Source organism: Phyllostomus hastatus, unplaced genomic scaffold (genome assembly GCF_019186645.2).
Source record: "Phyllostomus hastatus isolate PE091 unplaced genomic scaffold, TTU_PhHast_1.1 phas_contig_210, whole genome shotgun sequence".
Classification (NCBI taxonomy): domain Eukaryota; kingdom Metazoa; phylum Chordata; class Mammalia; order Chiroptera; family Phyllostomidae; genus Phyllostomus; species Phyllostomus hastatus.
The window spans coordinates 29,192,246-29,204,609 of NW_025333737.1; the positions used below are offsets into that span (position 1 = coordinate 29,192,246).

Sequence of the window (12,364 nt, forward strand, 5' to 3'; positions counted from 1 at the left end):
AGGGTCTGGAAGGTGAGAGTCGGACCCTCGGGGGAGGTTTGCAGAGCAGAAGGGTCTCCCTGTTGGCTCCAGGAGGTCGAGAGTGGGGATTTGCTCGGTGGGCCCCATGGACGGGGGCATGGGCTCCTCGCTGAAAGCAGAGTGAGCACAGGCTGGAGGGGGCTTTCAGCGACCCCTGCGCACCTACACCAGCTGCGCAGGGTAGGGAAATGCCAGCCTGGGTCTCCGTCTCCCGGCCACCACCAGCAGGGCTCCCCTGTTGGGCCACTCGAGTTACTCCCTGTCCCCTGGCCGGCCGCGGGGTCGTTGCTGTGCACGCACCCTTCCTGCCACGCTGTCACCCGAGCGGGCGTGACTTCGGCCTCTCCTTGACTGGACCCTCTGCTGTGCTCTCCCTGCCTCCTGAGTGGCTCTCCACACGACTCCCTGGCTCCTGGACCACTCCACAGCCACACCGCTCCTCAAAAGGTAGTTGGGAGCCTTCCCAACCAGTTTGGGAGTCCCTTTTGGGAGTCGAACCGGCGACCTTCCTTTCACTGCACGGGAGAACGCCCAGCCAACTGAGCCGCACCGGTCAGGGCGTTCGTGTCTTCCCCACGCCTTCCCCCGTGCCCAGCACTCTGGGTTCAATAAAGTCTTTTTCGTTTGAAAAGGGACACTATGAGCCCTGGCTGGCATAGCTCAGTGGATTGAGCATGGGCTGTGAACCAAAGTGTCGCAGGTTCGATTCCCAGCCAGGGTACATGCCTGGGTTGCAGGCCACGGCCCCCAGCAACCACACATTGATATTCCTCTCTCTATCTCCCTCCCTTCCCTCTCTAAGAATAAATAAATAAAATCTTTAAAAAAAAGGGACACAATGTTTATCACCCACTTTGATTTTTCATCCTCCCATACTCCTAGTTTCCACTGCAGGCGTGTTTTAAACTGGCCGTGCTTCGGCCCCTGGTCCCGCCAGCCTGGGTCCCAGCGCTCCGGCACCGCCCACTGCCTTTGCGCCTCTGCCCGCTCCCTGTGCCCTCAAATTGCAAACGTTTGCTTCCCAAAGTGGCCCTTCCCCCGCCCCCCATCTACCCCTCCGTCTCTGTGGAGGATGGTTTCATTCCAGCATCCACACTTTTATTTTGAGGATTCTAATTCTTTCCCCATTCAAAACATCTAAGCCCAAATTCCCTTCCAGGAGACTGGCCTGAGGGGCCAACAGTGAGCACCCCTGCTGGGAGGGGTGGAGCCTGGGAACCTGCCTGCGAGACGCGGAGTTCAGGTTAGGTTCTGTCAGGCTGCGCTGCCTCCCACCAGCCAGTCTGTGGTCCTCTTACCCGGTGGGTGAGTGTTGGTCCCACATGGCTGCCCTGGCCCTTGACCACTTTAGCTGACCTTTACCTGACCTCTAAAAGTGACTTTTGTTCGAGCGTCCGAGAAGGGGGCTTGTACACAGAGGGCAGATACAGCTGCCTGAGGCTCCTTCTAACCTGCCTACCAGGTCTCGCTGGAATTCTCGTCCCCGGTGACGCCCAGCCTCACAGTTGTTCATAGACCTTAAAGCGCGCCTGGCCCAAAGTGTCTCGGGCCCTTTCTCACCTGGTAACAGGTGAGGGGAGAGGGCCCCACCCTGCCACAGACTTGGGGTCATTGGCCATGACTTCCCGGTTCTTGCTCATCCTGACCATATTTCTGTCTGCTCGCTGTCTGGAACTTTCTTGTAATCCATCCCCTTGGGCTTGGCTTTCTTTCCCTGAAGAAGGACAGTGTCATTTTTATGCCTGGAGAGCTCGCGGTGTCCTCCATCTTCCAGTTTTGTTTTTTAAACGAGACTGCTACAGAGAAATACAAACAACAGCACAACAGATGCCCATGTACTTTCCACCCGAGTTTCGTAAGTGTTAACATTTTATTATCGGGTCAAAGTGTTAATCCAGGAAGGAATATTACAGATGGAAGATGGAGGCGTAGGTACACACAGCTCGCCTCCTCGCACAACCACGGCAAAGTCACAACTAAATTATAGAACAACCATCCCTCAGAACCGTCAGGAAATGGAGCTGTATGGAAGTCAGACAACTAAGGAATCAAACCACATCCATCCAGATGGGGTGGAGGGGCGGAGACATGGAAACATGGAAGCACCTGGTCCCAAACCCCCATGTGGTGGGTGGTACAAAACAGAGGGACCATCTCACTGTCTTGGGAGCAAGGGATCCCAGCCCCACACTAGATGACCCGGCCCAGGGCTCCAGTGCCAGGAAGAGAAGTCCCCATGACTAATGGCTGGAAAGACCAGTGGGGATTGTGTTGGCAGAAGAAGCCGTAGGATTCTCAGGCATCTCCTCTTAAAGGGCCTCCCACCACACACAGACTTACTCAGACTCACCCTGTCAGAGGTCCAGCACCGAGGCGTCAGCTGCAGGGGCGCCAGTGGCACCCAGAGAGGAACGGAAGTGTCTGGCATCAGGGTGAGAGAGCTGGGGGACAGCTTCCTCCCAGACAGAACTGCAGACAGCGGCCATTGTCCCTTTCCTGAACCCTCCCTGTCACAGAGCCACAGTGCGGTGGCACCATAGCTCAGGCTCCATCAACCTGGCTCACAGGGTAAGCCCCACCCTGACGATTACCGAAGGGCCCTCCCCATCCAACTTATGGGCCCACCCAGGCTGGTAACAGAGGCTTTTCCACATGAAGGGCTGGGCTAGGCGCAGGCTTCAGACCTTCCGAAATCCGCTCAAACAAGCAACAGCTGAGCCCGGCCCCGACCCTCCCCCTGAGTGGCCCCAGGCCCGGCACAAGCAGTCGCCACCTGCAGATCGTCCTATAGCACCGGTTCAATTCCCAGTCAGGGCACAACGAGCCTGTGTCGTGGCCCAAGTGCCCGGCTGGGGGCTTGCGAGAGGCAACCGGTTGATGTGTCTCTCACACATCGATATAAAAAAAAGAAAAAAAAGAAGTACAAATCGGTAGTTATAAAATAGACAGGGGAATGTTAAGAGCAAGTCTAGGAAATGGAGTAGCCAAAGAACTTATACACACGACCCATGGACATGAACAAAGGAGGGGGGTCACTGGAGGGAGTGACGGTGGCGGGGGGCCAAAGGCAAAAAGTTGGGGCAACTGTAATAGCACAAGCAACTAAACGATGAGAAAATATCACAGATGGTCGGAGGCCCGTCCCATTCATTTCCCAGGCCCTTCCCTCCCTTCCCCAGAGGCAGCCGTTCAGATGAATTCAGTGGGTAGCTTCCCGTCTATGTGTTTACACTTTTACTACAAACTATAGTCACGTTTTGAGTCTTTAACTCTCTGTAAGTGATGTGTCGCAGGAACGTAACTTGCTCTTTTTGCTCATCATTGGTTTCCAGGTCTTATCTTGACACCTAAGCCCAGCACTGTTCCAGGGACTGAAAATACAGTGGAATAACACGAACTCCCTTCCTCCTGGAGTGTCAGCCAGCGGGTGGCAGGAGGCGTATGGGGTATGAAGGGACCACAGTTCATTTAGCCGTTCCCCTTGGTGGGCAACCCCCATTTACAAGCCACGCTGCAGAGGGTATCTCTGCATGTCTCCTTGCACACATGCTCACAGTTTGCAAACTTCCTTAAAGGGCCAGACAGCACATTTTCTAGGCTTGTGAACCACCTGGAGGCAGGAGACAGCATAGGAAGAACTCCAAGACTGTGCCGCTGTTACTAGCCAGCAGCGAGCACCCTAGGGGCCAGAAATCGCATTTTGCACTTAGGTAGCATGAATAGTAAACCAAGGCAGGGAGCAGGAGGGAGGCGTGCCTCACCTGCTGACTCGGCAGTCCTGAGCCAGGTGTTCCAGCACCACAAGGAACACCGTGGCAGCCGGGAAGGAGGGAGCCCGTGAAACTCTATGTAGCGTTTCCACTATCTGGGAAAGAAAGCCTTGAAACTGTGCTTTGCATCTCAGGCCTGAAATGCAGGAGAGGTTTCGCAGGGCCCAAAGAAGAGCCCATAAATACTTATGGGTAATTGCCCCAACTTTAATTAACTGCCTCCTGTCACATATCTGTTTTACAAGAAGATGAACAAATGGGGTCTGGAGCAAAATAAGGATTTGGGCTAATAGACCCCCCACATATACGTAAGTTGGGGTTGTGATGTCCTCCCCTCACCAGGAAAGCTGGCACCACATTTACCCATCAATCACTATGTAACTTTTTTATTCCCATCCAGCCATCTGTATAAGTCCTCAGAACAAAGGACTTGCTCTCTGGCTACCTGGCCTCGGGCCACCCCGGGGCTTGCCACCCCAGCCTATGGCTGCCCTTACTTTCGCCACCCTGCTTTGCCCTGAACCTATGCCTTTCACCCCCTCACCTTAACTAGGCCCATTCTCATCCGTGGGGACAGATCACTAATGGACTCCGATGGCACGCTAACAGATTTGCTGACCTGTGATTCTTCACAGGCATCAGCAAGAAGAACCAGGTCTCTCCCATCAACAATATGGTCTGTCCCAATTACTCACTTCCGTCCTTCTTAAAAATGACTATAAACAATATGTCAACTAATTATTTGGGAACCCTGGGATTTGAATTTCATGTGATTTCAATGTTACGAAATATTCTTTTGATTCTTTTCCCAACCACTTCAAAATGGAAAACCCATTCTTAACTCAGGATGTACATATCTTGGCCCACTGGCCAAGTTCGCAACAAAAAACGTTACTCCAGCGTCTGCACAAAGATGCCCCGAGCCGAGTGCCAGATGAAAACAGGAAATGTGAGGGGAAGTTGCTGACCAGCGCTGGACATTGAGAAATACCTGGGAAAGCCTCTCAGAAGCTGCCAGCTGGAGGTCTCTGGAGCCAGACCCTTGGCCCAGCTCGGCCTGTGTGCGTAGTGGACCACGACAAGGTCTCGCTCTCCCCCCTCTCCCCTGAGCTAGGCAGGAGTCCGGACTGAGCCGTCTTCCTGGAAGTACAGCTGCCTGAACAGGAGGGTCATGGAGTGGCAGCCACAGCGGCTCTGCTGCTGACTGTGACCTTGGGCAAGGCCCCTCGCTCCGCTGAGGTCACCCCTTGTCTATAACGAGAATAATCCACGCCCCACCGCTTGGCTGAACAGAATGAAATGACAAATGCGTCCCGGAAGGTGCCCGGCGTAGAATTCCAGCTAACACTCAGATTTCCTCCCTGCGGGACGGGTGCCGGACACTTCCTGGGACGGCAGCCCCTCGAGGAAGCGGCTGCTCCCTCCTCGTCTCAGACCGGTAGCATGCTCTCTCCCCCCGGTGAGCTGAAAACTGGCTGGCTGTGGTCTCTACTCCCTGTCCCCCTCCCAGCCCTTGAGACCGCGCGACGATCCCCTGCTTCCCTACCCCCGCGAAACAGCCTGTTTTCTTCAAATATGGTGTCGACTCCTTTTGCCATTCTGGCTACCCGGGTTAGAATTAACATGTTTTTATGAACCGGACATCCGACACACTTGGACTGCAGGTGAAGAGCCAGCCAGACCTAGTCAGGAGCGAGGGAGGCCGGACACCGGTTAAGAGAGTCCACGGTTAAGACTTCACGGCTTTGGCCCCGGGCAGACCTGGGTTCTGCTGCTTGGCAATCGCTTAAGCTTTCTGAGGTCAGATTTCTCTTCTGTAAAAGGGGAAATGGTTCTAGCCCCCTCCTCATAGGCTTATTAAAAGGAGTACATCTGATAATGTAGACTGACTGCTCGCTCGGCACATCTACGGCAGGCTGAGTTCTCTGGGGGTTTTCAGGGGCATGTTTGTTCATGTGGGTCTCCGGGCTCCCCCGTTGTTAACCCCAGCCCTGTGGTGGGCCAAAGCTGGGTTCCATCAGTGCAAGGTGGCAACATAGGCATTTTGCCTGAAAGTGGAGGGGGTAGGGGTGGCCAGTGCCTTCTCCTGCAGGCAGGACAGGGGACCAGAGGCAGGATGGGAACAGATCAGCAGGTGGAGACCCTACCAGCCGTGACCACCAGGGGGCACCCCTGCCCCAGAGATGGGTCCTCCCAAAGAGCCACCCCCACTCAAGTAAAGATGCCTCTGTTCCTTGGCACCTCCAGAGTAAACGGGGCAGAAAATGACAGCCTTGGGTGTGATTGGTCAGAGCGCTCTGTGGAGAGCTCTCTGACCCCAGGCAGAGGCAGGGGGTGTAATTCTGGCTCTGTGACCCTTGACCCTGGACAAGGCACTCCCCTCCCTGGCCCAGTCCCAGGGTTGGAGCAGACTCCCAGGCTTCTTCCAAGTGCCGACATGGCGTGGTGGTAGGGTCCCAAGCTGGGGCAGTTTCTTCTTCTTCGCCACCCACAGCTTTTCTTCCCCTCAGGGCAGCACGCACACGCTGGCTGGCAGTGAACCGGGCCTGGGCAGCTGCGTGTCCCAGATGCCCAACCCCACAGCCAGGGGACACTGTCTGGAGAGGGGGGGTGTGGGAGGAGGAGCAAGGGCAAGGGCAGGTGAACCAAGAGCCCCCAAGGGCCTTGCTTCATTCGACAGACATCCGGTTTCCTCTGGTCTCTGCCAGGATTCCAGGGGCTTAAGGGGATGAGTCACAGAGGGGATTGGGGAGTTCCCAGCTAACCACTTCGGGACGAGAGTCTGGGATGATCGCCACCCAAGCGTGGGGTGGGGGTAGGAGGCAAGACCCTAATGTCCCCATCCTGAGCCCCTGGCCCTTCAGCAGAGGACTCGGGAGGCAGCCTCCTGGGAGTCTGGGGGGTAGGAATGAGGGCAACTAGCTTCTTCTGTCTCAGAATTGGGGGGCAGGCGGCAGGTGGCTCGATCACCCCCAGGGAAAGCGGCGAAGGGAGCTGCCCCACAGCTCTGCCAAGGGATGGAGGGCTAGTTGCCTGGAGGTCTGCCTCTCCTCCCCAAGCCGTCTGACCCGGCTCCAGCCTACAACGCTGTTATCAGCAGCTCAGCCTTTGTTCTGAGGTTCCGTTCAAACACCCTGGGGCAAATCAGGCCAGGGTGGGGCTAAGGGGAGGAAGAGAGTTTGAGGGGGACACGACGTCAAAGAAGAATCAGAGATTCCACAATTTCACAAAACTTTCGCAAACAGCTTTTTGTCTCAACCCGCTCCCCCCGAATTGTCCTGGACAACAAATTTGCATAAATCCTAGGAAGTTATTACTAAGCCTTAGTCTCAGTACCAGGTAATTTCCTCCCGGGCCTCCATGGGCTTATGTATAAAGGCCCTGCAGAGCTGGCCCCTGACAGAGCCCCGAGCCTGCAGACCTACCCAGACCCTGCTGAGCCTGCTAACCAGAGAGCCCCATGAAGCTGATGGGTGAGTGGCCCTGCCCAGGATCCAGGAGCTGGCTGCCCGCCCAGGGCATGGGAGGGAGGCTAGAGTGGTCAAGTAGCTAGGGGTCCCTAAGCCCCCAGAACGGGACCTAGGTGGGAGCAGAGAGCATGTCTCCTGAGCCCCCTGGTCTGTCCCCAGCCCTGCAGCTGCTGCTCTGGTACAGTGCACTTTGGGCTGTGCAAGAAGCCACTCCCCTGCGCCCTGCCAGCAACCTGCCCCAGAGCTTCCTGCTCAAGTGCTTGGAGCAAGTGAGGAAGGTCCAGGCTGATGTTGTGGTCGTGCAGGAGAGGCTGGTGAGTGACAGGGGCTGGCAGAAAGGCAGGGAGGGGTCAGGGATGCTGCTGAGAGGGTGCAGAGGAAAGAGGACCCAGAAGGGAGCGCTGAGGGAGAAGGGCAGTGTGGAGGAGTCATCAGGAAGGAGCGTGGGAGGGGGAGGCGCGGGGAGATGGAAGAAGGTAGGTGAGGAGCAGAGGAGCCCTGAAAGGCTGGGGAGAAGCTCAGGGAAGAGAACCTCTGGGGGACAGTGCTGGGAGGGAATGGGGCTGAGGGGCCTGGCAGGACACGGAGGCGGGGACAGACCCCGGAGAGATGGAGAGGACGGGCTGGCCCTGTCGCGTCCCCAGCACTCAGCATCCTTCTCGTCCACAGTGTGACACCCACAAGCTGTGCCACCCTGAGGAGCTGGTGCTGCTCAGGCACTTCCTGGGCATCCCCCAGGCTCCCCTGAGCAGCTGCTCCAGCCAGGCCCTGCAGCTGGTGAGTGAGTGGTCGGGAGGGACACGGAGGGATCATCTGGGGGGACTCACCCCTCACCCCCAGGCTCCAAGCTGAGGCCGGAGGGGAGCATCTCAGGCAGCACCCCTGACTCTCCTGCTCCCTCTCCCCCAGACGGGCTGCCTGAAACAGCTCCACGATGGCTTCTCCCTCTACCAGGGCCTCCTGCAGGCCCTGGCGGGAATCTCCCCAGAGGTGGCACCCACCTTGGACACGCTGCAGCTGGACATCACGGACTTTGCCACCAACATCCGGCAGCAGGTGAGCCTGGAGCGGAAGAGGCCCGTTAAGGGCCCGGCCCAAGCTGGCCCCTACAGGTTATGCGGGAAGCCTAGGGGGTCCTGCAAGTTCTTTAGGGGTTGGTGGGAGCACTGGGTGTCAGGCTGCATTAGGGAGCTACCACCCATCCCAGGACCCTCCTGCTGCTGGCCCTCCCACACTCCCCCTAGTTGAGGGCAGGAGCTGGATCACTGGACCTTGAAACACACCTGGGTTCGGTCCCGATTCCGTCGTTAACCACCGCAACCACGCCAACCACGTGGCTTTCCACAGCTCATCAGCCCTTTTCAGCGCCTCGCCTGTGGTGACCACGCCCACTGGGCGGGGCCTCATTGCGGATCCTGTCTTTCCTCCACAGATGGAAGACCTGAGGATGGCCCCTGCCTTGCAGGCCACCCCGGGCCCCGCACCCGTCTTCACCTCGGCCTTCCAGCGCCGGGCGGGAGGGGTCCTCGTGGCCGCCAACCTGCAGAGCTTCCTGGAGGCGGCCTACCGCGTCCTGCGCCACCTTGCCGAGTCCTGAGCATCCTAGGACTCGGCATCCAATGTATTTATCTCTATTTAATATTTATGTTTATTTAAACGTAATATTTAAAGATAGGGAAGAGTGGAAAGGAATCCCAGACTCCTGGGTCCGTCCTTCCACCTCCCTGCGTCACTCTCCTGCCGTGGCAGAGAGAAAGCCCCTGTCTTCCTGTCCTCTGGACGGGGAGGTGGATAGGTAAATACCAAGTATTAGTTCCTACAACCGTGGCGGGCACTGGAAGAGCTGCAGTGAACCCCCAACCCCGAGGGTCCCCAACGTGGGGCCCTTGGCAGCATCTGGAAATCTCCCGAGTGGGAGATGAGACAGTCTGTTTAATATTTAAACAGCAGTGTTCCCCGGCTGGGTCCTCGCACGCGCCCAGCTCTGGCCGCGGCTCGGCCTGTCACTGCCAGCTTGCTTCCCCTCACGTGCCCCTGCCCCCACGGGCCTGCAGCCCAGCACAGGCAGCCAGAGCTGGGAAGCGTGACCCTGGAGTCCCACGAGAAAATTGTTGGGAACACTAATTTTTCTCAATATTTGGGGGGCACATTTTGACACCCGTGGGGTATCTCTCCTTTTTCTGGATGCACTGTGGACACCCCTAGGCTTGTGCCTCCCGCCCCGCCCCGCCCCACCCCACAGGGTCAGCACTCTGACTCCTTGCAGGGCTGGGCGGAGGGCGTGTCTGCGTGTGGGTGGGGGCGGGGAGCTTGGGTGGGAAGAGCTAAGGGGGGATTGTGTGGTGGGTGTGTGAGAGGGAAGCTCAATCATTCACCCTCTGCCTTGGCCCCCACTTTCTACTGTAGCCAAACTCCATATTAATAAAGTATTTGCCTCCAGCACATGTCTTTCCTCCTTCTTGAGTCCAGCTGGTGCCTGCCAGGTGTTGGGGGGCAGGGAGGTGAATGGCGGTCAAGGGCCGAGGGCGGGGAGAGGAGGTGCGGGGAGCAAGGGTGCACTCCTCTGCCCCTGTTGATCTCGCTCCTACTCTGCGCAGATGCTGGGCAGACTCTGGGCCAGTGCTCAGGACACCGCAGTGCACTGGGCAGGGGACAGGAGGCGCGTGGGTCACTGGTGCAGGGACAGCAGGGTGTGGGGCTGGGCGAGAGCCGTGACAGCCCAGATGCGGTGCGTGTCCGAGCAGGCTGCTCAGTTTGGGGTCTCCCGTGAATTCCAGCCCACCCGCGCTCACCAGCGCCCACAGAGGCGGAATTTAGATGTGACTCGTGCAGATAAGGAAGCCGAGTCCAGGTGACAACTGGAGCCGGAACTCGAATTCCAGGCTCTGCCTCGGACCGGCAGGGAGTGGCCTCGTGCCGGCCAGCCTGTCTCAGCTGGGGCTGAAAAGGCTGAGCTCACAGCATGGGTGGGGGAGACCCCGAGATGGAGGGGCTGCTTCCCACCACAGGCTTGGGGTGCGCCTCTGTGCGCTCAGCTCACGGTGCCTCCACCAGACCGGGGGCAGTCCAGACGGCCAGGGAGTCCCCAGTTCCCCCTCCCTAGGCTTCCCCACCCTCATCACTCCCCAGCTCCCCGCTGCACGCGGCTCCTTGGAAAGCAGGGTCTGGCCCAGCCAGGCCGGACCTCCCAGCTGTGTGGCTCAGGGTCCTTCGCCCTCTTGGGTCAGCCCGAGGAAGCTGGGCGTGGGGATGTGCAGAGCAGGCCGTGCGGGCGGGACAGAGCCCCTGCCACGCACTCCACCAGTGTCCTCCTGGGGCAGATGGACTCGGGCTCATCAGACTCTGGGTGGGGCGGGGCTGGGCTGGGAGCATCAGACAGGACACGCTCCCCCAGCGCCAGCGGGCCCTTTAGCCAAAACCTCACCCTTTGCAGCGTGAGTCTGACTTTGGGGTGGGCGCAGGCAGCAGGCCAGCGGTGACTCACTGCCCCCCAGCGTGAGTCTGAGGGAGGGAAGCTGCTCCCACTGCCCCCTCCCCACACCCAACTGAGTACACCCGCACGGGCGAGGCCAGCCCCTCTCCGCACACCGCCCCTCCCGCCTCCAGCCCAGGAGGAGCCTGGCCCAGGGCCACGGCAAAGGGGGCTGCGAGCAGAGGACCCCGTTCCCACCCGTCACAGAGGCCCCGACACCACTTACAAAGGAGTCCACAAGGACCTTTATTAACAAGTGAGCTGAGGTGCACTTCCCTCTTGCATTATGAAAAAACTTTTAATGTACATATACACACATATACACGCTCCGCACCCATACAGCCCCTCGGGGTGCCAGGAGGGCGGTGGCGCGCTGACACGGGCCTGAGCTGAGGGACCAGGCTGCTCCCGCTATTCAGGCAGTGGCAGCGGGAGAGGAAGTTACGAAAGGAGGAGTGGGGAGACATCCTAACGGCCAGCAGCCAGGGACCGGAGAAGGACCTGGAGACTAACAAGGGCTCTTACATCATGGGGTGTGAGCAACGATGCCTCATCTGTCCTCACTGCTCCTTTCGAGGAACCCGGGGCTGGGGCCCTCCCTTCGGGGCCCCTCAGAGGGCGGCGATGGCTTTGGCAGCCACCTGGCGGCCCAGAGGCAGGCTGAGGTCCGTGATGGCCAGCACCACCTTGGGGCTGGACATGGCCGACACCTTCACCAGTTCTGACACCTGCCACAGACAGAGACAGACAGACAGCTACGCACTGAGGCTACCCTGTGGAGGGCGTGGCGTCTTGGGAAGAAGGAGCCCCCCCTCCCACCCTGAGGACTCACCACCGGACTCCCTCCCCGGATGGCAGGCGGCACTCACGGTGGTGAAGGGCATGAACTGCAGGATGCTGCCGCGGCTGCCCTGCTCCAGGCAGTCCACGCACTCCTCCATGAACCACTGCACGAACTGCGTGTGCGGGCCGGCGGTCCGCGAGCCCAGGATGGAGGAGATGAGCAGGAACAGGTTGGCTGTGCGGGGCGGGGCGGGGCGGGATAGAACAGGAAGGGCTCCATGAGAAAGGAGGTCATGGGAACAGGTCAGGCTCTGGGAGGAGGAGGGGCTGAGAAGGCAAGAGAAGGCAGTGCTAAGAGTGCCCCCCAAAGAGGGGGTGAGAAAAAGGAAACATAAAAGGAAAATTGGGGGCGAGTCAGAAGAGACTGTACATTCCCTGGGGGAGGCCCTAGCAAGCCGGGGAGATGGGCACAGGTGGAGGAATGCGGCAGCAGGGGCGGGGCACCAAGAGGCCCCCTTCCAGCTGATGGGGGCTGAGCCCTGTTTCAGGAGCGGGGTGGGGGGACTCACCCAGGACGCGGTTCAGCGGGTCCCGCATGTTGACCGTGTGGAGCTGGGAGGCCGACAAGGAGCTGCTCATGGACCGGTCGGCTGTGGGGCGAATGGAGGGGACACAGTGGGGAAGGCCTCCTGGGTCTAAACCTCCTTTCCCGGGGAAGCCCTCCCCCTCCAGGTGTGCAGGGCCCGCCCCGAGGAGGTCCCGGGAGCCAGAGTCCCAGAGGGCCCCGTAAGGAGATGAGACGGAAGAACTCATCGGTGAGCATCACCAGGCGCCGGGCGCCCATCTGC

General features: G+C 58.9%; 2 protein-coding genes across 11 annotated transcripts in view; one reads left to right on the forward strand and one right to left on the reverse strand.

The window, feature by feature from the left end:
• The first annotated feature begins 7,251 nt into the window (after positions 1-7,251).
• Positions 7,252-8,858, forward strand: CSF3 (colony stimulating factor 3). Its single transcript, XM_045836739.1, has 5 exons — positions 7,252-7,264; positions 7,421-7,575; positions 7,931-8,038; positions 8,171-8,317; positions 8,694-8,858. Exons 1-5 carry the CDS (start codon positions 7,252-7,254, stop codon positions 8,856-8,858), a joined length of 588 nt encoding a protein of 195 aa, XP_045692695.1.
• Positions 8,859-10,955: 2,097 nt separating this feature from the next.
• The window catches only part of MED24 (mediator complex subunit 24), a 30,634-nt gene continuing 29,225 nt past the window's right edge, over positions 10,956-12,364 (reverse strand). For 8 of the 10 annotated variants that reach the window (XM_045836110.1, XM_045836114.1, XM_045836107.1 and 5 more), the window contains 3 exons: positions 12,086-12,166; positions 11,566-11,751; positions 10,956-11,461 (listed from right to left, as the gene is read on the reverse strand). In XM_045836110.1, the coding sequence (XP_045692066.1) occupies positions 11,202-11,461; positions 11,566-11,751; positions 12,086-12,166 (527 nt within the window). In that variant the 3' untranslated portion in view covers positions 10,956-11,201. The remainder of the gene's footprint in view (positions 11,462-11,565; positions 11,752-12,085; positions 12,167-12,364) is intronic. The other 2 variants (XM_045836117.1, XM_045836115.1) reach the window with 1 other exon arrangement.